We start from the raw sequence: 25250 nt of genomic DNA, 5'->3' as shown, positions 1-25250 counted from the left end.
GGGTCAGTGAAGGCTGAGCAGCAAAGTGCAGCCACTGGGCTATGACCACGTCAGCACTGAACCACAAGGTCCCAGGAAACCCTTCAGCTGGGGCAAAATGAGCCAACTACTCAGTTGGCCAGGGCCTGCTTCATGGCGGCCAGCTGCGTGTGGCTGCTCACAGCCTGGGGCCAGAGGGCCTCTGCACACAGAAGGCTCTCAGGCTTGACTCAACACTCTGGGGTCACTGTCCTGACATCTGAAAGACTTTCTGAGGAAAGGCTTGTACATTTCCATTTTGCACTGGGTCCTGGATACTATGTAGCCATAGGCCAAGGTCATGTGAGGACTATGCCCTACAGTGGCAGCACCAAGGCTTCCACAGATGAGACCCTTGGGAGGCAGGGATGTCACATCTTCCTTCCTGGTCCTCAACCTCACCTTGTCCCAGGCTGCATTAATTAATAGCAGCTGAACTGAACCCAAACTTCCCCAAACACACCTCTTGGCACCCCTGTCCGGGGCAGGGCAACTGGAGGAAGGAGGAAGGTGCCAAAATGCCTCCAGAGCAAGGCATCTGTGTTCTGCACTTATAAAAATCACTAAAAGAAACAATTGAATTAAAAGAAATCAGTAGTGCCAGATATGCCGGTACACACTTGTTATCCCAGCTACTCAGGAGATGGAAGTAGGAGGATCAGGGTCTGAGGCCAGCCTGGGCAAAAGAACGAGACCCCATCTCAAAAACAAACTAAAGCAAAAAAGGCTTGGGACACTGCTCAAGTGGTCAAGCACTTGCCCGAGTTCAAACCCAAGTCCCACACCAACAGCAACACCAAAGTCAGTAAAGGAAACCAACACTTACCACAAACCTACTACTTGACAGGCACCTTCCTTCCACAGCACCCTCCCACCCATACCCATCTTCCAGAAGAGGAAACTTGGACCCAGAGGAACCTGGCAAAGGTCACACAGCTGGCAAGAGAGGAGATAAGCTGACTGGGTGGCTGGAAAGCAGACAGAGCTTCTGTCCTCAGTACCCAGCATGCTCAGCAATTCTGTTTGAGAATATTCTTACCTGAGGACCCAGGGGCCTCCACTGAATGAGCACCTGTCAGGCAGACTCCCTCCTGAGACAGCAGCAGGCAACTGGGCCAGGATGGCCAGGGCAGACCAGATTTTCCCCACACTGCCCTCTTTTCACATGGAAGAAGGCTTAAAGCCTGAGGTCACCACACTTTGCTTTTAGGGGAAGTGAATAAACCCCTAGGGAGAAGTGAAATAGCTACAAATCACTTCCTACCCCCAAGTACTTAGGGAACATTTCTTTTGCGAAGCATGCTACACAAAGATGAGGAGGAGGGCAGGGGAAAGATGGGGAGGAAAAAGAGGGGGAGTGGGAGGGGGAAGGAAGGAGAATTAGTGAGTACCGCCAGCCAACCACCTTTCCTTACACCAGCTTATCCTCCTAAGATGTCTTCTACTTACTGAAGTTCTACTCCAGGAAAACCCCAAAGTAGTAGTGGCTGAAACAGGGGAAGATTTTATTTCTCTTTCACGTAGATGAGGATGCTCAGTCCACTCCATGGTGCCAGTGACCCAGTCCCCTGTGTTTTTTTTTTTTTTACCTACCTCAGCATACAGTTCATAGTCCAAAATGGCTGCCAACTTCATCCTGGCCACAACCTCATGAGTGATCCTGAGTTAGAACTAACGAGTTAAGCTGCTTCCAGATTCCTAATTCATAGAAACTATGTAAAAATTTAAAGAAATCATCGTCACTTAAAACTGTTAAGTTGAGAGGTACTTTGTCATTTATGCACCAGTGGTAAGCCATACTGTGTATACAGGGTTTTCCCTATGCATTTGACTCTCGTGGGCTCCCAACCTAGACATACATGGATATAGGTTGTCTACCCACCCACAAGTTCTTGGAAGAGGGGGCAGAAAGTGAGTCTCATGTGTCCTTGCCCTCAACCTTGGCACACAGTAGGGGTGCAGTGCCCAGCACACAGTAGGAGCTTTGCTCTCCAGGGAGAAGCCCCCACCCCCTGGACAAGGTTCACCTTCCAGAAGATGAGCCAATTTGGAGCTGATGAGCTGCTAATGCTTAACCATTGGCCTCTGGTCAAAAATGTGGCTTTGTTTGGAGGTCACTGTTTCAAAGTCTCTTTCCATTCCCTCACTCCCAGTGCTGCCAAGAGGAAGCACGGGCTGGCCCAGCCTGCCTGAGCCAGCTGCCTTCCCCTGCCTCTGGCTAGGTCAGACCCTATCCTTTCCAGGGCTAATCCATTCCAGGCCCAATCCATTGCAGGCCCACTCCTCCTGTAGACCTCCAGGATTGTCCAACATGGGGTGGAAGGCGGCAAGAAAACAATGTAGAAAACCACCCTAATGGCCAAGCATTATGAACCAGATTGTCAGAGCATCTTGAATTATACTGATAACTCATAGTCTGATTTTTTTAATAATAAAATATACAACACCCTTTACAATACATCTCATAGAGCATTTTCTCAAGATGTTTGCATTGATTTTTGCCAAACTCTTGTGTCTGTAGCCAACCAGTATTTGCAATTGATGAATGACATGACTGTTGTAAGTGAACACATTTTTATTTACACTAAATGGATCTAAGCAAAGCAAAACAATAAAGCCACGAACCAGGACTTCATCCATTCATCAGTGACACGAATGACTCTGCTGCAGTCAGATAGTAGTTTCTGAAAACTGGAAGAATATTTTGTTTTTTGTGCTTTTCACAACATCATGGCAAAAGAAATGACATGCTTTCAAAAGCAGCTGATTTGATGTACAGTAACTGGACAACTTCAAGTATACAATTTTACGTTTCCATTAGATGTGTACCCATGAAACCATCGCACAGATACTGAACACAGCTATTAACCCCACAGTTTCCTCATGGGTGGCCTCAAGCTTGTGATCATTTCCATACAGATGGAGTGGGCGGTGTTTGGTTCCAATGTCCACATCCATTCTCTTCTTCCTTTCTGACAGAATCGTAATTTTGATCAGTTTCGATCCCTCCCCAACTCAATCTGGGAGAAAGTCACCCCCCCCCACAATGCTAGGGCCAAATATGAATCCTTACTAACCTAAGCTAATGAGTTTATGGAGTGCTCCTGGTGACTGGGGCAGGTATGTGACCTAGGCTGACAAATCACGCTGTATGAACTTCTTTTCCTGCAGGATGGACCCAGACAGCATGGCCCCAATTGCCAGTGGGGGCAAGTAGCCTTGGGATGAGGTCAACATGGAGGAGGTCAAAGCCGAGAGAGGGAACGGTGTAGAGTCCCCAAGGGTTTTGCCTGGTGCGGGCAGCTTCCAAAATGGCACCCAATGGGTGCTCCTCCTGGTCTTCATGCCTGCGGTAAATCCACTTCTCTCAAATGTGAACAGCACCTGAGACTTGCTTCTAACTAGCACAACAGGGTAAGGGGTAGTGAGATGCCAGGTTTGTGATTAGGTTCTGTAAAACTAGGACTTCTATGTTGCAGTGCAAGTTCTCTTGCTCTCTCCCTCTCTCTCTCTTCCTTCCCAGCTGGCACACTGAGGAATGAAGGGCCCTTGCTGGAGATTTCCACGTGGCAAGGCACTGACAAAGCCCAACAATTAGCAAGCAACAAAGGTCCAAGACTCAACAGCACTCAAGGAGCTGAACCCTGCCAATAACCATGCTTGGAAGTAGGCTCTTCACCAGCTGAGCATTCAGATGAGACTGCAGCCCTGGCCAGCACTTGATTGCAGCCTTATGACAGAAAGTCAGATAATTGCAGAAGCCACCTTCAGCAGTGATTCCCAGCTCAGAGAGCCTGTGATGTGCATGCCAGGCTCTCATTCCCACTGGATGGCAGCCAGCACTACAGAGATGAACCTGTTCCTTCTGCCATAGTTGGATCCTAGTTCACTCCAGACCCTGTCAATAGGGGCAGACATTTTTGTTCCTGTCAGACACCAAGAATACAGATTGATTGATCTTGCAACAATCTCTCTCTCTCTTTTTCTCTCTCTCTCTCTTCCCCACCTCCCCCTTCCCCAAAGGCTATTGAGGGTCAGAAGATAGAAAAGCCATAGAGGAGCTATTGCCTGGTGATCTACTTTTGGCAAAACAAAATAGCTCAAACAGCAACCATTCTATCACATTTCACAACTGTACCAGTCAGGAATTCAGGCAGGGCATGTCTGGTGGTTCTTCTGCTCCATGCCCCATTAACAGGAGGTAGTCATGTGGCATTTAGCTAACAGCAGCCCATATCTGGTGCCTTGGCTTGTCTGCCTAAGGTTCACAGCCAGAGGCCTCATAGTATTGGAACCTGTTCCTTTGATTCCACAGCTCTGCCCTTGTGGCCTAACTTTTCTCCCTCCCCTATCAAATGGACACCAGGGATTGACCAGTGGGAAGTTCTGTCCTCTGGCTCCCACAGGTTGGCCATGACCTGGTGCTCTGTGGACTGAGCTCCCACTCCTCTGCTTGTTGGTCTTTCTGCAGGACAGGATGTTCTCCTTCTAGGTCTGGTTACCACCTGTTTCTCCTCCTTTGGGCTTAGGATAGTAACAGGGCTGAGGGTTACAGTACTGTTCCTTGTGCCACCCCCATTCATTCAGTTTTGGTTTTTTGAGACAGGATCTGGCCCAGGGTGATGTCAAACTCATGATCCTCCTGTCTTAGCCTCTCCAGTACTGGGATTACAAGTGTGTGCTGCCACAACCAGCTCCTAAGCATTTGTAAAAGCCTCCTCAGTGCTAGGCTTGGTGGCTCATGCCTGTAATCCTAGCTACATGGGAGGATGGCAGTCTGAGGCCAGTCCCAGGAAAAAACCCGAGACCCTATCTGAAAAATAACTAAAGCAAAAAGGGCTGAGAAGCATGACTTAAGAACAAGAGCAAGGGCTGGCAAAGTGGCTTAAGCCATTAGAGCACCTACCAGGCAAGCATGAAGCCTTGAGTTCAAACCCCAGTGCCACCCTCCACCAAAAAAAAAAAAAAAGCAAGGGCAAGTGCAAAGCCCTGAGTTCAAACTCCAGTACTGCTGAAACATAAAATAAAATGTCAATTAAAAATCCTCCTCAAATTGGCCTAATCAGAAGAGCCATTTGTTTCCTGAGAGAGCTGACTGATACATTTATGGCGTTAGTCATGCTGCAAATAGCCAGGATGCATTAACACCTGCTGTATACCAGCCTCTGGCCAAGGTAGCTTCCCTACATCAGCTCCAGAGACAGTCATGGCAACCCTACAAGATAGTCAATGTTATTATCGCACATTACAAATGAGGAAACTGAGGCACAGGGAGGCCTTAGTGTAACTTGCCTGAAGTTACACTAAGTGGTAGAGCTGGGATTTGAACCCTAGCAGCCGGACTCAAGTCCCTGCTCTTATCCACTGCACAACAGAGCAGGGAAATTTCTGTTGACAGAATCTGCTGTTTGTTCAAATGATCTTATCCAAAACCTGTCAGAGGACTGGGGGCTTGGCTCAAGTGGTAGAGTGTTTGTCTAGCATGCACAAGGTCCTGGGTTCAATCCCCAGTACCACCAAACAAACTAACAGGCCAAACCTATCAAAGCAAGGTTTGGGGAGGGTGGTTGAAAAATAAGACTGTACTGTGAGACTTTTTTTCTTCACTACTAGTTCCGGGAAACTCCAGCGCAGCTCAGAGTTGGCCGTCCTCAGGACAACCTTCCCCTGAAAATCCCTGGATTCCTGCTCAGGACCCAGTGTATTAGGGGTCCCCTGTGTGGAGCGGCAAAGAGCATGTGGAGGTGAGAGCTCGTCTTCCCCACCAAGAAGACACAGAGATGCATATCAGGCTCTTGTACTTGGAGGTGATAGCCTTATTCCTGCAGATAGCCCACAGCTGGATAGCCTCAGGACCTTGGAAGGGAATGCTAGGTGCTGAGGAGGCTGCTCCCACCATGCTTAGCGTGGAGTCATTCAGTAGCCACAGAAACCTTCCTTAGGTGAGATTGAGGTTTTAAGCAACAAAAACAAAGACCAGACACGGTGGCTCAAACCTGTAATCATAGCTACCCAGGAGGTGGAGATTGATCGAGAGATAACAATTCAAGGCCAGCCCGGGCAAAAAATTAGTGAGACCCCATCTCAACCAGTGGTTGGGCATGGTGGCATGCCCCTGTTATTCCAGTTATGAGGAGAAACACAAATAGGAGGATTGCAGTGCAGACCGGCCTGGACATAAAGCAAGACCCTATATCAAAAACAACCAAAGCAAAAAGGGCTGGGTGTGGCTCAAGTGGTCAAGCATGCTTGAGGCCTCAAGTTCAATCCCCAGCACCACCAAAAATGGACTCTGCAGGTTCTTTTAATTGAGGTGGCTAACTGCACAGCTGGCTTTAAGCCCATTAGTATCTAGCCCTCAAAAGATGTCACTAGGGCAAAGTCTCTGCATTGCTTTCTACCATCTCAGCTTTCTTCTTGAGTAGAATTCTGTCACATGGTAGCTCAGTGTGGCCATTGGCTGCCTCAAGTTTGCACTCTCCCAGCACAACACCAGCCCTCAGTGTTGTTAGGAACTGAGTCACGTGCTCATCCATGAACCAATCACTGTGACAGGTAAACATAGGGCTCTGATGGGCCAGACTAGAATCATGTGCTTCCTCTAAAATAGTAGTTGGGCCAAGGTTCTCATCCTGACCTGAACCCAAAAGATGAGTGTGAAGGAGGGGAGGGGTGATGCCTTAGAGGGAAATTGGGTTCTGTTACCAAAGGGGGTAGAAGGAAGGAAGCTTGCAGACCTAAACACCAGCAATCTGGGAACAGGGTCGAGGACAAGCTGACTTCATGTCATGTCAGACCTTGTGTCATTTCAGGGTGCACCAGAGGCCACAGCTAACAGCAGCTGCTCAGATTTCTGGAATCTTGGCAGCCTCCTCTTTGGTTAATTACCAACAATAGGATCGCCATGGTGCAGCACCTGGTGTCTATCTGAGGAATTCTGGCTTCTCAAAGCAGGCAAACAGCCAGGCCTTCGGGAGTGCCAGGGGCTATCCCTTGGAACCCAGGTTGTGACAGTTTGTCCTGAGTCTCAGCAGTGACCCACAAAGCTGAAAGAAACCTTTTCTTGTGGGGAGAGGGACTTAAAGCACGGGGTTACTCAGTCTAGATCAGCCTAGAAGGGCCCAAAGGGTCCTTGGAGGTGCAACAGTTGGATAGATCACTTTGCTGGGATGCAGGGAATTTTGGGAGTGGCCACAGACTTGCTCTAGGAACAACAAAGAAATAGTGATGGTGACCTGCAGGGGGCGCCTTCTGGCCCATCTCATTCTTTTACGGATGGGCAAACTGAGGCTCTGGGCAGGGACTTGCCCAAGGCCACTCAGCCAGAGGCCCTGCTGTTGGGTTTGAGCATGGGTTTGTCCTCTGTGCTCAGTTTTTAAACAGGAAGCTAAATCCCAGTTGAGGAAAATGAGAGAAAAGATAATGATTACTCCAGAGGTGGTCATGACCTGGGAGGGGGTCCTGGAGGAATCTGGGCCACAGAGGGGGAGGTGGTGTGATCTGGAGCAGACAGGGTGGCCTCTGGAGGCTGAGCTTTTGGTGGTTTGTTTTTTTTTTTTTCTTTTTGAATAGTTTTACTGGGATATAATTCACATACCATACAATTCAATGGGTTTTAGTATAGCCACAAAGTTGAGCAGCCATCACCACAATCAATTATAGAAAATTTCCCTCACCCCCAAAGAAACCCAGTAACCATTACTAGTTACTCTCCACTCTCTCTTCTCCCTCTTGCTTCTGGCAACCACCAGTTTACTTTCTGTCTCTGTGACTTTGCTTATTCTGAACATTTCATATAAATGGAATGTGGTCCTTTGTGACTGGCTTCTTTCAGTTAGCACGATCTCAAAGTTCATCTATGCTGGAGTGCTTCATTCCTTTTATGGCTGAGTAATACTCCACTGCATGTACATACCACAGAGTGTTTACCCACCCATCAGTTGACGGGCCCTGGGTTGTTCACATATTGGCTGTTATGAGTAAGGCTGTGTGAACCATGGGCATATTTTCATTTCTCTTGGATTTTACGCCTCAAAGAGGACTGCTGGGTCACAAGGTGACTCTTTCACCTTTTGAGGAATTGCCAGACTTTTCCAAAGTGGCTGCACCATTTTACGTTCCCATCAGGAAGCCGTACTTCTAATGTACGGCTGTGGGGAGTCTTGTTCTCTCTAATTTCTACAGGCTGATTTGGCAGAAACACCAAGAAAGACGGGAAGAAAGGAGCTGGGCAGAGGTGTGGAGGGCAGAAGGGCCTGGGATACATTCCTCCAGTCCTGTCTGCTTCAACTTGTTATGTCACCTTGGGTAAGGCACCTCCTCTCTCTAGGCTTCAGTCTGCTCATGTATAAAATGAAGGTGTTAGGCTGTGGGTCTCCACTAGGGTGTTTTGCCCCCACCCCAGAACACCTTGCAGTGTCTGGGGACATTTTGGATTGTCACAAAGAGAAGGTGGAATCTGTGATACCTACTGGGTAGAGGCCAAGATGCTGCTAAAGATTCTAGAATGCACAGACAGTCCCAACAACAAAACCTTACCTGGCCCCAGCTGTCAATCGTTCCCAGGTTGGGGTGATCTGGGGATTCAGTGCTGCCTAGTCAACTCTGAAAAAGACTCTGGGAGCATAGTGGGTTCTGGAGGCATTTTTGAGTGCTGGGCACTTAGAGGACAGGCCTTCCAGGTTCTATTCATGTGAGCTGGCTGGCTTTCTCCCTCTGTCTCCATCCAGTGTGGTACCCGGCGCAGGTGAACTGGATGCCAGGCTTGATGGAAGGGCAGACTGCCCTGTTAGATAGTGAGCTCACCGTCAGAGGAGGTATCCAAGAGAAGACAGTGCGGCCACCTGCTTCGGGTCTGGGGCTGCCCTTGAGCGATATCCAAGTTCCTCCCGGTGGGAGGCAAGGCCGAGGCTCGGGGGACCGGGGGGATCGGGCCCACGACGAGCACCGCGCCCCGGGGACTTTCTGGGCCTCCCCACCTGCTGGCCCGCGATCAGGGCGGGCAGGAGCCAAGAGAGCCTCCTTCCTACGCGGCCCCATGCCAAGTTGGAGACTTTTCTCCAAGTTTCCCTCTTCGGTGCCCCGCGGGCCAAAACCCCAGCGCGCAGAGGCGGCACCCCGAGGTTGGGCGCCCGCGCGGGGTGCCTCGGCCCCCGCACCACCCGCCGCCCGGCCCGGCCCCGGGGGCGCGGCCGCCGGTGCTTCGCTGCGTCCCCGCCCGTGCCTCGGTGCGTCCCCGGGGGCTCCGGCCGCGAGCAGCCGCCGAATGGCTTTTGACGAAAACCCCTTGACCACCAAAGGCCAGCCTCTTCCTGAAAGCCCCGCTCGCTCCGATACAGGAAGTGGAAGGGAGCGAGCGCCCCAGAGCGAGGCGGCGGCGGCTTCCCCACTCTGCGCGGGACTGGCGGGGCGGTCCCGGCCCTTCCCGAGGGCCATGCGGGCTCCCGGGGCACCGCGTTCCGCGCCGCCGCGCGCCTGAGCCCCTCCGAGCACCGTCCCGCAGCTGCCGGCGACATGATCCGACGGGCCGGGGCGCCCGCGCGCGGGGACCCCGCGGGGTAAGTCGGGGTGGGCGCCGCTCCTCCTTGGGTGGCCAGCGTCCTGGCTGCCCACTCCACTCCCGGTCTCTCCGGGCTGGGGGGTGGGGGTGGGGCTGAGATGGAGCCCCCAGCACTGCGGGGAAGGGGGTGGCCCTGGTGACTGTAGCCACAACCACTTGGCTAAACTTTGAACAGACACTTGTCCGCGTCTGGATGGCCTGTGGAGGTTTCGTGGCAGTGCGTCTCTACCTGTCGGAGCCGGGGTGCCTGTGTAGACGGGGCTCCCTCCCCTGGCTCCTGCCTGGCCTGAACTTTGGATGCCAGCGCTGGTGATCCCAGCAGCCTGCTGCACCCCTGCTGTGCCTGAGTCCCCGCACACGCTCTCGGGCTCTGGGGCACCGCCGGGCGTGGGGTGAGGGACCTGAAACCCCAGCAACTTCAGGTGACCCATCTGCCTGTACCAGGACCCACAAGGATCCCCTCCCTCGGCCCACAGGCGCAGCCGGGGACAGTGACCTTCAAACGGCTTTTGGCTAGCCTGGTACTGGGGGAGGGTCCGGGGCGCACCTGCGGGGTCCCGGGGAGAAAGCGCAGCTTGAAGGGTGTGAAGTCAAATGGCCGCGGAACCTTCCCAAAGGGGTTCCTAACGTCTAGTTTCACGACCCCTCCACCCCCCCCCCCCACCTCGCGACCTGGGGCTTTGCTCGGGGCTGGACTCTGCGATGAGGTCCTGTCACCCCGCCCAGCCCGGAGCCGAGAAGGTGCAACTTTGAGGAAGCGCCAGGTCCGCAGCGATTCCTGGGAAAACCTCAGAATCTGATGAGCGCGCTTGGGGAGCCACTCCTTGCTTTTCTGTTTAAAAGTCCCGGGCCTATTCCGTCAGTCATGGACACTCCGCGGCTGCTTGGCCGAGCTCTGTGACCTCTCAGGGCCTCGGGTCTCCACCCTGTAAAACGGGAGAGTTGTGCGGATCTTGTGTAGTCCCGAATTGGGGACCAGCTGGAGGTAACTGCCCCTACTTGGGTAGGAGGGACCGGGACCGGGACCGGGACCGGGAGTGGACTGAAAGGGCCCTTGGAGTCATCTAGATCTGGACGCCTCCCTCCTAACCCCCTCCTCCACTGTAGCCTCAGCCGGAAGTTCTGGTTGTGGGATGCCTCCCTTGGAAGTGACCTCTGCAAAGACAAATGCCATCCGGTGGGAGGAACTGGGCTTCCTTAAGGGGAACCTCCCAGGAGCAGTATCTGTCATACTCTGGATTGCTGGGTGGAGCTGGTTAAGAGGAAAAATGGTGAGGGGAGGGACCCTGACCTCACTTCCCATTTTTCCCAGGGATGACCTAGCCTGACCCACCTCCTCTTGCCTTTCTTTGTTTCTGACTGTGCCAGTTATTTACTCCTGGCCTCAGTTTACTTATCCATACAATGGGGATAAGCAGTAGTAACTATTACTTGTATGTTGTTTTAAGGATTGAATTCATAGAAAGAGTTCAGCACATCTGTCTATCTGGGCAACCCTTAATAGTTATTATATTAACCATTATTATCATTTGGGGTTGTGACCCCCTCCTTTTGCTTACTGCATAACCTTGAACAAGTAAGCTGGCCTCTGCCTCACCTGTAAATTGGGGGTCCTAATAACACCAACTGTCATAGATCGTTATGTAGATTGGATGAGTGGTATTTAAGCAGCTGTCTACAGGCAGTCATTGGGTTAAGGCACCGCATCAGGCCTGCTTAGTACAGTGTCTGGTACTTCCTGAGAGCTCTGCTGCTAAAAACACTATTATTTTAGAGCACCTAAAGCATTGGGAGGTTCCTAGATTGCATTTCATATAACCTTGTACAAGGTTCAGGAATTCTCTTAAGGACATTCTTGCAATGTGCTTGCATACCTCCAGAGACAGAGGGCTTACTACCACAGGTGGCTGCCCCTGACAGGCAGAAGCCTAAGAAACTTGGATCTCAGTCTCACCCCTTCTGACTTCTGCCTTTTAAGGTGTCTGGTGTGCTCTCAAGTGCCAATTCCTCTGACTCTCAAGTACTAGAGGGTACACACAGCCCTCTGTGCTCCTGAGCTGCACATCTGTGGTGTTACAGCACTAAAGATTGTCAGAGGAAACAAGCAAAGGCCCTTTACCCCAGGCTACTGAGGCTAGGCCTGAGACCCTGACTAATGTGCCCTGGCAGCCCTTCCCTTTCCCCCTCAAGGGTCCAGGATGATGTCACTTGACACTGCAGGCAGAGTCTGAGGTTCTTTGCACTCTGCTTCTTGTGCAAACAGTTGGCTGGGGAGAGAGAAAATGCAGACAGGTTGCCTAGTACACTGGGCACTGACACCTTTTCTCCTACTGTCAAGACTCAGCCATTCATTCAAGATTCATTAATCAAATACTAATCCAAGCCCTGCCCGCTGGCAGCTGATGTTCCCTGAGAAGAGATAACAGTTCAGGGCAGGAGTCTAAAGGAAACCAGAGGGCATCTGGACACATGGTCAGAGGAGGCCCCTTGGAGGAGAGGACATTGAGCAGAGACTTGAAGGAAGTGGGGGAGCAAAAGCAATTTTGGAGGGATGTGGTTAGCTGTGGGGAGCAGTGAGGCCAGGCAGCAGAGCGTGGGGCATAGGACAGCAGAAGGGGCTCGCCAGGGCTGGAAGAGCTTTGGTGCACCCTGGCAGAGGTTTGGGTAGAGAGTGACAGACTGTAAATGGGACAGTAGCAGAAGCAAGGAGCCCATATGGGCCTCAGTGGTGGCCGGGAAAGACCCAGACAACAGTGTAGGCAGTTAGGGCACAAGAAAATATAGTTGCAGATCACTTCGGGAGACAGACACCAGTGGTGCAGAGGTGGCACCAAGGAATGGTGTCTGTCAGAGCCCATTAGGGTCAGGAACTTTTGGGACTCAGGGGTGGGGTGGGGGCCCACATGGCCCTTCTGCAGCAGGCAGACTACCCGCATTTTCATAGGTTGACTATATCAAGGGTTTGCTTAAGATGTCATTTGAAAAAGAATTCCATTCTTGGAACAAATGTGGCCAGCCCTGACCTAATCCTGTCTCAGTGTAACAAGGACAAAATAGGAACACAGAAAGAGGAAGGTAAACTCAGGTCTTCTCAGTCTTGGACCTAGGGATCCTGCCAAGGCCCTGGAGAGGAGCCCTTAGCCACTCCAGTCTCTGAGACAGGCTCTTCCTGGAAGGGGTCCACCCAGAACAGGGCCCATAGCTCCTCTTTGCCTCCTCACCTAGACATCCTTGCTTTCGGAGGGCTAATGCTCCAAGGTAGTCCTGCTGACACTCTGCCCCTTCTTGACTCTGGGCTCCTTTCACAGCTCAGGCCTATATGCCTGATCCCTGAGGACCCCCACTATGTCCCCTGAGAAGCCCCGGAGTGCAGAATGGGGTGTGGTTTGCCTGGGATTAAATGCCTTGAGGAACCTGTGTTCTAACCCAGGGGACCCCGCAATGCTTGTGGGCACCCTCCAGGAGCCAGTCTCTGTTGGGAGCAGAAGACTGCCCAGCTCCTTGACATCCTGTCCAGTCCAGCCTCCCTGGAGCTAGTTTGCAGGCAGGAGTCTGAACTGGCCTGATGTACCTCCTGGCCATGCGGCCACAGCAGAGCAGTCACAAATGGGTGACGGGTGACTCTAGATTCTTCTCTCTGGCCCTCCCCACTATTCCACCTGTCAGGGCCAGTGAGTCAGTCATCCCTTAGTGTGGGTCACTAGACAGTGACAAATGAGCAGAATGGGGCAGGCAGCCATGTACGGGGGTGGGGAAGAGGGCAGGTTTGGAGGAGAGAAGAGTGGGGTAAGATCTCTGAGGTGGCAAGTGTCGGGGAGGGCAGGCCACTGCACACCTCAGAGGTCAGTGATACAGGTCACCTCATTCATTGGACAGGTGCCAGATAATAGGGCTTAAGGAAAGAGAAGTTGACTTCGGCCAGGGAGACAGTGAAGGAAAAAGGGCCAGGGCACCAAGGGGGCTGCCCTGGCCACTCTAGGGACACTATGTGTCCAGAAGAGCCTCTTTAACTTCCTGTTTACCCCCTACCGGCCCCTCATTAGGGAGTCACCTTTAGAAGGAATGGGGAGACATGAATTCTCTTCTTGGGTAGTTGATTAGTGCTGATCTGATGAACAATTCTAGAACCTTCTGTCAAAGTACTGTTACCCCAAAACTGCAATTTATTCCAAGAACTAGGAAGTCACACTGCTCCTGTCCCCTGGGGAGAGGGAGGTCTGAAACATGGAGGTTCCCCCTAGTGCAGCGCTAAAGATGAAAATCACAACTTTAATAAGTTTTCTGAGCTACTGACTTGCCCCCTCACCCTTGTAATAAGCCCTTTTTTGTGTGGTTTGATTCTTATTGGTAGAGACAGGGTGGCCTCTCTGGCCTCTGTGGAGCTGGCCAAGGAGAGCAAATATCCCTGTTTAACTACACCCTACCCCATCAAGAGGAGGTGGCTGAGCACACAGGGCATGGAGGGGGACCCTGCTTAGCCCCCTGACCCTCAATTGCTTCCTCCCCAGCTTGCTTCCCAGGAGGCAGGGAGTGGAGCTGCTCATGCTGAGGCCCCAGGCAGAATGGAGGGGAGCTGGGGGCCCCCTGGCTGCCTCAGAGGACCCCAGATGCAGTCTCTGTACCCCTGAGAAACTAGGAATTTAAGGGTGTCCTGCTCTGTGTGTGTGTGTCTGTGTGTGTGCGTGAGAGAGAGAGAGAGAGAGAGAGAGAGAGAGAGAGAGAAAGGAGAGAAATAAAGAGAGAGATGAGAGACAGAAAGAGACAAAGATAACAACAGAGATAGAGTCAGAGAGAGAGAGGAATAGATAGACAGATACCGAGATAGATAGAGAATCAGAAAGACACAGAGAGAGAAACATCAAGGTGACCTAACCGTCGTTTCCTGGGTAGACCTGTCTGTGGCTGTGGATGATGTGTGAGGACATGCATATTGCAGGACCTACAGGGCTGCAGGGTATCTCCAGGGTCCTGCCTCCTTGGGTGCTTAGGGATTCCTTTTCTAGGAAGCAAGTCCTTTATCCTTTCTGGCCTCTATGTCACCATGTAAGAAATGGGCTCTTGATGTCCAAGGTCCCTGCTCAGTGTGACATTTAGCAGGTCCCTAAAGTACAGGCCATGGGCAGAGGAAACAGGGTCCTAGAATGAGGTTGGGGCTTAGGGTTGAAGTAGCAGCTTCAGACAAGGGAGCATTTTTCCTGCCAATAACCACGTGGGCAGCCTATGGAACAGTCTAGAACATGTCTACACTTCCCTAAGAAACAAAGACCTAGAGAGGAGACTTCTGCTCATTTTCTTGACCAAGCACCTAGAAGGAAATGCTTATTCACAACTGTGGGTTTATTCTATTAAAAAAAAAGAAAAAGAAAGAAAGGAGAAAAAAAAACTAGTCTTGAAAAACAACATTTGTTTTTGGGGCCCCCTTCAAGGCAAGGCCCATAACTCCCTGGTAAAACTTTCTGACTGAATGGTGAGTGGAGGTCTCTCTGGAAAGGGAGCCGTGAGGACATTGGAGGGGCCTCCCAGTGTGGCTGGAGCAGTGAATAGAGCTGTGCTATGGGCAGGACTGTGAACCAAGGCAAGGAAGGGCTCCCTTACCTGGCCACAGACCAGGCTGTCCTGGTCTGGCCCAGGACAGCCATTCCGTCCCTATGCAGGTGGGGCATTAGGTGACCTGTGCCCTTACTTCCACACAATGTTACATGAGTTCCCCGGTGCCCTTGAAGGAGAAAGGGGCAGGTGGAGTACAGAGGAGTTCTGTTCTCAGCTTGGAGTCCACAGGACAGTGGGATGGTTATGTTGACAGCTGTCGACTTGGCCTTTCATAGAGGAATCTAGAAGCATCATGGCCTCCCCTCAAGTCCAGCTCCGCTCTGCAATCTGGGGCTGGAGTAGGGCTGCCCCAAAGCAGAAACAAGGCTAATAGGTAGGAGTTCTGAAAAAGGCCCCTTGTCCTGTCCTGGCAACAATGCCTGGGTGACCCCACCCCACTCATTACAGGTTTGAAGGAATAAGTGAACCTGTGATAAAATGTTAGTTCCTTTTTAGAAGAAATGGCGCAGCCCCCGCGGTTGTGGTCAGGGCCTGTCTGTACTGAAGGCAGTGGCTGTGTGCTCAGGCCACACCTTATGAGGTGATGGTGTCTGCTGCCAGGGCAAGGCCATATCCTCCCATCTAAGACCTGGTGGCCGAGGGATCCTCAGAGCCCAGATCACCTGATATCTAGGCCCAAGGAAGGGGGATTCCAAGAGATAGGCAGGAGTGGGGACCCGCAAATCTGTCTGTGAGGAGTCACCTGAGAAGTGCTGTCCTGCAGTACACGTCCTTCATTATCCCATGAAGGTGGCTGCGGTGTTACCACTGACTCTGGGTTCTCTAGCAAAACTCAGACCTTCATATTCCCTAGTTAAGAGCTGAGACTTTAAATGCCAAATGCCACCCCAACTCCTGAGTGACATTCAACAGGAGGTGTCAGAACCCAGGTAGGAGCCTGTTTTCTGGAAGGCTAGCAGGAGAGGAGAGAGGGGACTGCCCAGAAGAAGGAGTGGACTCCCTCCTTCTTCTGCTGAGAACTTCCTCCCCACCACCCACCAGGCTTCCCAGGGCTCAGTGAGTTTGTGGACCAGTAGTGAATTTTGTCATCCCTCCAAGGACAAGAGAATGGGGCCATGCTCTGAATTCAGTTGGATGATCTCTGGCTAAAGGTCAAGCTGTCAAGAAGGAATTCATAGGGAACTCTTTCCCCAGCCTCATGTCCCCAGTTTCACTTATCCTCTGTGGATGGCATCTGATGACAGATCATATCTTTCTTTTTTTCACTTTGCTTTCTTTAGGCAGGGCCTCACTTTGTAGTCCAGGCTGGCCTCGAACACCTTCTTCAGCCTCCTGAGGCATGTGCCACCTTGTGACTCTTCTTCACGTTTGACAGCGTGTCCGTCTAAAATATATTCTTCTCTCTGTGAATATCTCCCCCATCCATCCTCACCCATCCTCCTACCATCCACCCATACATCTACCTATTCATCTATCTGCCATCTGTCCACCCATTCATCCACATATCCATCCACTCTTCTGCCCATCCATCCATCCATCCATTCACTAAACACTTGAACATTTAGGCGTTTCCAGTTTATCTACTAAAGAAAATAACAGAAGTATACACATAAGCAAAGGATGGCACTATATGTATAAAAAGGTGCTTAGGCTCTATTGGCTGTGGTGGGCAGGGAGGACTCTGGCAGAGGTGCATTTGGGTTGAGTCTTGAAGGATGAACAGGATTTTAACTGCTGAGATCAGGCATATGCAGAGGAGGGTGTTCAGATAGGAGTCCACACTGAATGGGAAAGAGGGGTAGGTCAAGTGTGTGGAGCCCTGCAGCCACCTGCGTACATGCTGAAGAGTGACTTTGACTTACCATTGTAATGAAGACCCCAGGCCTGCTCTTCCACTTAGTAGCTCAGTGACCTGGGCCAGTGCTGCACTTTAACTACCACAATGTCCCCTTCCTCCCTCTCTAACTGGGTGAGGCCCCCTACCTCCTCCCAAGGTGTTGTCAGGGTTACAAGACATAGCACTCTTTTAGTTGTGAGACCGTTGGGGATCATTTCCTTTGTGTGCGCTATTGATTTTCAAAAACTATTTTCATTATAAACTTTAAGAAGTTTAAACGCACACACAAACAATGGACTTGAAAGCATCAAACACTTCTCTCGCTATCCTGTCAAGTACACATTTATACAGTCTTAATCCGTGGGTGCGTGTTAATTTGCCTTCTTCTTTTGACACTATGGGTTACTTCCTGCACATATTTCTATGTGCTGTTGTGGACACGTATTGCCTGCCACTGTCCTCACTAGCCTCATCCCACTGTGGTCATTTTGATGGGTGGAGTTGGCTTAGTGGTTGCCTGTGTTGACTTCTTGACTTCATTCCGAGTCTTTGTGTGACACGAAGCTCCTGAAAACTTCTGTAGGTCTAGGGTTTGGAGACCACTTCTTTGGGATCAGTCACTATTCCACAGTCTTTGAATTGAAAGGTGAAACAGGGCTTGTTGATTGGCCCTTGAATTTGAGCTGGATATAAGTTTTAGCTAAATAATTCCCAATTTCTTTGCAACTAGATATGGTCATTTGATTAAGTTTGGGACAGTGAGGTATAAGTAGAGGGTGCACGTTGCTTGGAGATGCCCTGAAAGTGAAGGACTATGTCTGTCCTCTTTCCTGTTAGCTGAAATGCATATGTAACAGCTGAAATGAAGGCAACAACCACCAACTGGGACGCTGAGGTAAACAGAGTAGAAACTGCAGGGTAGGATAACAATATAGTGAGGATACCAAACATGTTAGAACATCATTTTAGCTTTGGCCTTACCCGGAATTTTATATGAGAGGGAATGTACGTTTATCTTATTAAAGTCACTGTTATTTTAGATTTTCTGTGATTCCTATCTAACAGAAGGAGCTTTATATCTCTTGTCCACAGCACCAGACTATGTGCAACAAATGTTAAGCTCCTTTACGTGTAGCCCTTGTTTCCTAGTGGGGTCAGAAGGAGGACAAAGAGAAAGGAAAGGCAGTTTTGCATAATGAAAGCTCCTACCTCAAGGGCCAGATTGCAAACATTTTTTTCAGGTTGAGTATTTGTGAGTTTTAGATTTCACTGGAAGCGTCAGACTGTTTATTCTTTTTTGTGTTCATGGCTTCCAAATCCTTGCACTTTGACTAGGCTGGATGTTGCTGATTGAGGCAGCCTCAGTTTCCCCATCTGTACTGTAGGTTCAGGGATCTCTGAAGTCAGGCCTCTCTGTGCCGATGTTCTGCAGCATCTTCTGAGAGTGTAGAGGCCTGCACCCTTGCTTGCTGCCAAATTCACTCATCCTTTCATCAGCCCTGTTTTGAGCGCTTACTGCTCACGCTGGCTGACTGCCGAGCCTTGGTCCTTGGGGGCTTCAGTGATCACCTCATCTCTTGTCTTGGCCTGGCTAGGACTTGACTTTCCCTTTCCAGGCAAGCACAGTGTCATTCTGAGCTCTGAAGAGCCTGTTTGGTGCTCCAGTAGCCAGGATCACCCCTGCATTTAGGGAGGCCCCAGTCCTCTAGGGATAAAGCAGGGTGGGCTGTCTGGAGAGGATAATTAAGTGCCTCCCCGCCCTGCATGGCTTGTTTCTAGGCTAAAGCAGTCTGCCTCTGGCTCCAGCATTGTCAGGCACCCAAGTTCATTGTTGCAGAGACCCCCTGATCTGGCCCCTCCCCACAGATGAGCTTCTGGCTCAGAGAGGGGAAGTGGTTTCTCCAAAGCCTCACAGCTGGACCCTGACTCTGCGCAGGTACCCTGGCCACTCCTCTGTGTGAGGCTCTAGAGAAGAGAGGGACCCAGCAGCACACTAGCTGTCTCTGGCTGCCCCTCCCCAGCCTCTGGAAAGTACTGAGCTCTTTCCTCCCCTGGGCCTAAGCATGTGTGCCATACTCCAACCTCCTGCAAGAAGCCTTCTGGCTGTGTCAGGCCTCCAGGTTGCTATGTAATGTTGTGCACGTTGTTCACTGCTCAGATGCACCTGGCCGAGAGAAAGGCAGAGGGGAGTGACATTTCGTTCTCTTGTCAAGCTGAGGGTCATGATAGCTGTGTGGGAGGTGGGTAGGGTTGGCTGGCACCTATGGGCACCCTGGCCAGTAGAAGACCTATCAGGACACTTATTCTCTATCTGTGGCCAACTAGTTGGTAGTTCCCCTTGACAGAGACAGTGACAACTCCGCACAGGGTGTGGGGTATCATTATCATTTTAGCACTGTGCAGCGCACAGAGTGCTTGGCTCAGGTGTGGCTCAGAGGACACTTGTGCAGAGCCGCAATTGTGAGGACTGGGTAGGAGGCTGCAGCTCAGAGCTTGGTAGGTGTTTGTCCCTGCAAGTTGAGGGGTGATGGTCCTAAGAGCAGAGGATATGCTGTAGAGCATAGTGGTCACCTGGCCCAGCCCTGCACCCTCCTCTGCAGGGCCAGGGTGTGGGGCAAGGCCAAAGTCCCCTCCTCCTCCCAGCACCCAGGCTTTCCCACAGCCCTGGGTCCTAGGGTGGCTCTCGCCTACATGTGCTGATCTAGCGATGACCCCAGGGCTTCAGTCTTGTGGGGATGCAGGGGCCACATGCAGTTCTGGGGCTGCAGGAGAATGGACAGTCAAGTGGGGTACAGGGGTCTGGCTGACTGCGGGGTGTCCTGCTCAGATCACAGTGGTGTCAGGATGGTGTCAGGAAGAACTTTGCTGGGAGACAGAGCTGAGCATTGAGGTGGCAGGGTGAGCAAGCAGGGTGTTTGGGGGGGTACAGGTTATCTGTGCAGGTAGAAGGTGGACACACAGGAGAGAGGGGTGCCCAGCCAGCAGACTGTGTCCTGAAGCAATGGGTAGGGTGTCTCTTTTTAAAAACTGAACTCTGGCCAGGTACCAGTGGTTCATGCCTGTAATCCTGGCTACTCAGGAGGATCAAGATTCAAAGCCAGCCCAGACAAATAGTTCGCCAGACCCTATCTGAAAAAAACCTGTCACAAAAGTCAGGCTGATGGAGTGGCTCAGGGGTATGTGCAGAGTTCAAGCCCACACAAAAAACTGAACTCTGTAGTAGCTCACTGGAGTATCTAATACCAGTCAAACCATGTGACTGAAAACCTAAGCTTATTCTCTCACAGGTTAGAAAACCAGGAATCTGCATTCAAGGGGTGGGCAGAGCCATCCCCCAGAGGCCCTGAGGAGTGTCCTTCTCTGCCTCTTTCTGTCTTATGTGGCCACAGGTGATTCTTGGGGTTCCCGGGTTTCTTCGCTGTGTCTGCATCAGTCCATCTTGGCATCCATTCTCACATGGTGTCTTCTCTCTCTGTCCCTCTGTCTCTCCTCTTCTTATAAGGTCACCAGCCTTATTGGGTTTAGGGCCTATCCTACGCCATTGTGACCTCATCTTCGCTAATTACATCAGCAATAACTCTATTTCCAAATAAGATCACATTCTCAGGGTCTAGCAGTTGAGACCTAGTATTTTTGGGGGAAGACAATTCAATGTATAACAGACTGTAACTAATTTGGAGTAAAAGTCACTTTTCCATTGTGCATCTGTCCTCTTGTCACACATGGACATTGTACAGCCACCACCACAATCCCACTGCCCTCCCGAGGCACTGGGCCCTTGAGGGCTGGGTTCCCTGCCCCAGCCATGTAGTCACTTGCTTCCGCTGTGTCTTCAGCCACGTTGTCATGGCTAGTGTGGTCACTGTGGTATGAATGGAGTCAGACAGTGCATCTGCACGGGCCCAGCCACTGTCCCTCAGCTCCATCCATTTGAGATACTCTGAGCTGTTGCAGGTCTCAGCAGCTGATCCTGCGAGGATGTTGCTGTATGGATGTGACAGTTTGTGTGCCCATCCCCTGTGGGGTCCCACGCATTGCTTCCAGTCTTGGATGATCACACAGAAAGGCCCCGAAGACATCCACACACAGATTACCATAGCAGAAACACATGGACTTGTGCTTGGCCTGCTGTGTGGACAGGCTGTGGGGGCCAGGCCCCAGGACCCTACTGCAGGGGTCTGGCAGTGGGATGGGAAAGGTGGGTTCACTGCAGTGTTCTGGGGAGGGAGAATGGACAGGACCTGGTGGGGCTGGGTGTGCGCCTGGATGCAGAGAAGCTGTCTCTTTCCCTCCCGCCCTGTCCTTCCCAGGAAAGGTGGCAGCCATAGCTCAGTGTTGCTGTGTGGACATGTGGATTTGAGATGTGGAGTAGTCATTGTGATCAGGGCTCACATACCAGTCAGTCTCAGTTTCCTCACCTGTAAAATGAGGGGTCCTATGCGTACATTTGTCACAGTGAGTGAGTTAATGTGTGTAAGGAGCCTAGGCAGGGTCAGGCACGTGAGTGTTCAGTAGTGTGAACCATTTTCCATGCTCTGTTGAAGGCCTCCACTACATACCCTCTTGTCCACGCAACCAGTGAATATATAAGTGCTTTCTGTGGTTCCGTAGGGAACTGGGAGGCCAGGTGCCCTGCTGGAGGTCTTCCTTAATTTGCTGTGAGACCTCAGGCTGGCTCTTGCCCTCTCTGGTCATTGCTTCCTCTTAACACATCATTGAGATACAGAGTCCCCTGTGTGCCAGGTACGGAGTAAGTCAGCAGGTGACATCACACCCCACATACAATAGGTGCTTCACAAAGACAAGGTCTCAAGATGCTCATGATGTTATGGGGGAGGCCCAGGTGAGCAGCTCATGAGACACCCTCAGGTTTGGGGCTGGAGGAGGCTCCTCTACAGCTGCTACCGATCTCATCTCCCTTTTCTTCCACATATGCCCTCGCCTCTCCTGGGAACTGAAAGGGACGGTGGCCTGGCCTGAGCTCCACAGGGAGAGGTGTGGCAGATCCCACGTCCAGTGCCTGGCTGATGGCTGACCCCACTCTGAAATCAGGCTGGCCACCATTTGGCCCAGCCTAACAGGAACATTTACAGTTGATCCTCACTGTTCACAGATTCTGCGTTTGCAGATCTGCTGCTTGCTAAAATTCACCGTAACACCAAATTTCCATGCTCTGTGCTACCCAAGCCCTCCTAGGACTTGAGCAGAACCAGGAAAGATGTGAGCTGTCGACAGGCAGTGCTGCCTTCTCGTTTCCACCTCACACAGCATCAAGCAAGTATCCTTATCAGGTCTATCCCACGTTGGGTTTTCTGCATCTCTGTGGGGTTTTTTTGTGGGAGATTTCATTGTTTCAAATGGCCCAAAGTGCAGTGCTGAAATGTCACCTGTGCTCCTAGGTTCAAGAGGGCTGTGACGTGCCTTAGAGAAAACACGTGTGTTAGATAAGCTTTGTCCATGCATGAATTACAGCGATGTGGCCATGAGTTCAGTGGGAATGAATTGGGAATTTATAGTCAGTAAAGTGCCTTTAGACAGAAACACACAGAAAACAAGGTTAGATATTGATCAATTGTTCAGAGGCTTGCAGGAACCTGACTCTGGGTTTCCTGTGGGAACAGCAACTTGGTAATTCCCTAATTCAGTGTTCAGGGTGACCCATACCAGGAACAATGAGAATCCACCCTGTCTGGGTGTTGGGTTAAGAAGTGCCTGTTTTATCTGTGGTCTTCTGGAAATGCACTGTCCCTCTGGTCTTGGGGCCTTGGTCCTCTCTTACCTCAAATGAGGTGTGGAAGTTGGAAAGGACAGTGTCCAGTGAGGACAGTGGTTAATGCTACTGGTTCATCTTCTGTGATTGTAATAGAAGCATTCTTGGGGAGTATTTATGTGTCTACCAAGGCAAAAAAAGAGCAAGGACTCTTGGCTTTCAGATTTGACTCTAGTAACTGCACTGGCTGCAGCCTGAGCATTTACTTCAGGACACTTTGCAGCGAGATCTCTGTTTGTGGTCCCAGCCCTCTGAGTAGGAAAGGAAGCTGAGACACAGCAGGTGACCTGATTGAAGCTCTAGCAGCACGTGGCAGAGCCAGGAACTAAATCCAGAAATCCAGGTCTGTCCTAGGCCAGGCCTCTGCTTAGCCCTGAACCCTGTTCCTAGTGCCAACAAGGCACTAGGTCACTGCCTCCCAAGGTTTGGAGTGCCTGGATCATGACTAGACTGCAGCTGCCCCCTCCTAGCTTCCAAGTTCAGGAGGGGTGACTCCCATCCCCTCCACAGTTGACCCCACGCAGACAGATCCCATGCTTCCCAGGTGAAGAAGCTGGGAGGTCAGAAAAGGTGCCAGGCCTGTCAGGCTTTCCCTTGAAGTCTGCTGGCAGAGTCCCTGTCCTTGGAGACTCAGGGGGCATTTGCACCTGGGTGGATAGTGGAGTGAGTCCATCACGCATCAGGGCCCCTCCTTATTTATTGCTTCCTACTCTCCCCCTACCTGGGACCTCCTGCCTGCCCCCAAAGATAATTAGCCAGTGTCTTAGTCAGCTCAGAATGCTGTAGTCAAATACCATAGACTGGGCAGCCTATAAAAAAGTGGAGATTTACTTCTTTCAGTCCTGGAGGCTGGAAGTCCAAGATCAAGGCACCGGGAGATTCAGTGTCAGGTGGTGGCCCATTTCCTGGTTTTCAGTCAACCACCTTCCATTTGGGTCCTTACTTGGCAGAAGGGATAGACAGCTCTCCCGGGTTCTCTTTTGTAAGGGCACTAACCCTGTTTGTGAGGCCCCACCCTCATGGCCTAGTCATCTCAAAGGCCCCATCTCCCACACGATCACATGAGGGGTTAGGATTCAGTATGTACCTTTAGAGGGGACTCAAACATTCAGTCCATGGCAGCCAGTGTCTTTGGCTTCCTCTGACCTAATATTCAGAAACTCATGGGCAGTGACTTCACACCTCACGGTAAGGAATATGCACGCATAAAATCCAACCAGGGCAACAAGGCATGTAGTTAACAGAGAGCAAAAACCCATGGTGGGCTTTCAGGCCAGTGGGGTGGTCCCCATCCAGACACATCAGGACCATAGTCAGCCTGGAGACAGGATTGTTCCCCAGCAGAGGAAATGTGGTTGTAGAGGCTGTTAGTGGGCTTCAGGGTTATCCAGTGTCACTTTGGCTAGAAGGAATGGGGTACTGCAGTAATTTCTGCCAGGTGCACGTTGGGGTTGGTATCCTGTCTACACCCTTGAGATGCTGGCCATAACCCTTGCCAAGAGCTTGCCTTGCACTCTCAAGCCCCTTCATTTCAGAGATGGAGGTTCGCTTTGTCAACGCTCACCCTCCCATCCTCTTCCAAAGTCATTTTCACCCTCCCAGCAGCCCCATGAAGTAGGTGAGGAAAAGAAACCTTTTGATTGTTTTACTGCTGAGAAAACTGAGGCCCTGAGAGAGAGGGAGACTTGCCCAAGGTCACACAGCAAGCCCATAGCACAGGCTAGAACAGACCGTGGCTCTCTTTCCCAGAACTGCCCTGGGTGAGTGCTGACCACAGCAGCTGTTTACTGCTGCTCAGCGCCCAAAGCTTCAGTTTTGTTTGTCCTCACAACACCCCTGTGGGTCGGTGCTGTCACGGGACCTGGAAAGGCCAGTGAAGTCAGGTGCCTGAGCACAGTACCAAGGCCCCTTGTCTGGGATCGGGCCACCATATAGCTGCCTCCCCCTTCCCTGCCTCTCCACAGCCCTCATGGGAGTGCAGGGCAGGAAACTGTTTCCTTCCTCTTTCCTGCTTTGACCCCAGGCCACAGGTGGGGCTAGAGGCAGGGTGGTAGTAGGCTATGTGGGGTGTCACATGCTGTGTTACTCCTGGAGGGAAAGTGGCCTTCAGGGGATCCCCCAAAGTGGTCTAAGCCTTTGCCTTCTAGCTCCTGTTTTCCCAGCAGGGTCGATCCCTAGGAGGCAAAGGCAGCAGAAGGAAGGAGGGCAAGGAGCTGGGGGTCCAGGATCTCCATAAGGGATGGGGCTAGTGAGGACTGAGGTCCTGTGCAAAGGTCAGGCTGTGACTTTCAGCCTCATGGAGCAGCTTCCAAGAGGAGGGGCCGTCAGACACTGCGACAGACAGACAATGCAGGACTAGAATTCCCTTTCCTTGAAGAACTTTCCAAACCAGAGTCATGGCCAGTGGTAATAATACTTAGCAGGATATCATTTTCCTTTTTAAGTTACTTCTCTTTCTTTTCTTTCTGTTACAAAGACAAATCCTGCAGGCAATGCATGAATTCCCATGCACACTG

The 25250-nt window shown here is 51.3% G+C and overlaps 1 protein-coding gene and 1 long non-coding RNA gene across 4 annotated transcripts in view; one reads left to right on the top strand and one right to left on the bottom strand.

Annotated features, from left to right (window-relative positions):
* Positions 1-2575: 2575 nt before the first annotated feature.
* LOC141421500 (uncharacterized) lies at positions 2576-9191 on the bottom strand. Its single transcript, XR_012446054.1, has 2 exons — positions 8824-9191; positions 2576-3916 (listed from the first exon to the last, which is right to left on the bottom strand). It is a non-coding gene; the product is annotated as an uncharacterized lncRNA (long non-coding RNA).
* The window catches only part of Rin3 (Ras and Rab interactor 3), a 119780-nt gene continuing 102511 nt past the window's right edge, over positions 7982-25250 (top strand). The window contains exon 1 of one of the 3 annotated variants that reach the window (XM_074067288.1): positions 7982-8325. Coding sequence is in view for 1 of the 3 variants with exons in the window: in XM_074067286.1 (XP_073923387.1) it covers positions 9532-9575 (44 nt within the window). In the remaining 2 variants the exon portion in view is untranslated. Of the gene's footprint in view, positions 8326-9198; positions 9576-9715; positions 10563-25250 lie in introns of those variants that run through there. The other 2 variants (XM_074067286.1, XM_074067287.1) reach the window with 2 other exon arrangements.

The sequence above is a fragment of the Castor canadensis genome, chromosome 3 (assembly GCF_047511655.1).
Source record: "Castor canadensis chromosome 3, mCasCan1.hap1v2, whole genome shotgun sequence".
Taxonomy (NCBI): domain Eukaryota; kingdom Metazoa; phylum Chordata; class Mammalia; order Rodentia; family Castoridae; genus Castor; species Castor canadensis.
This window is presented reverse-complemented; position numbering and strand designations above follow the sequence as displayed.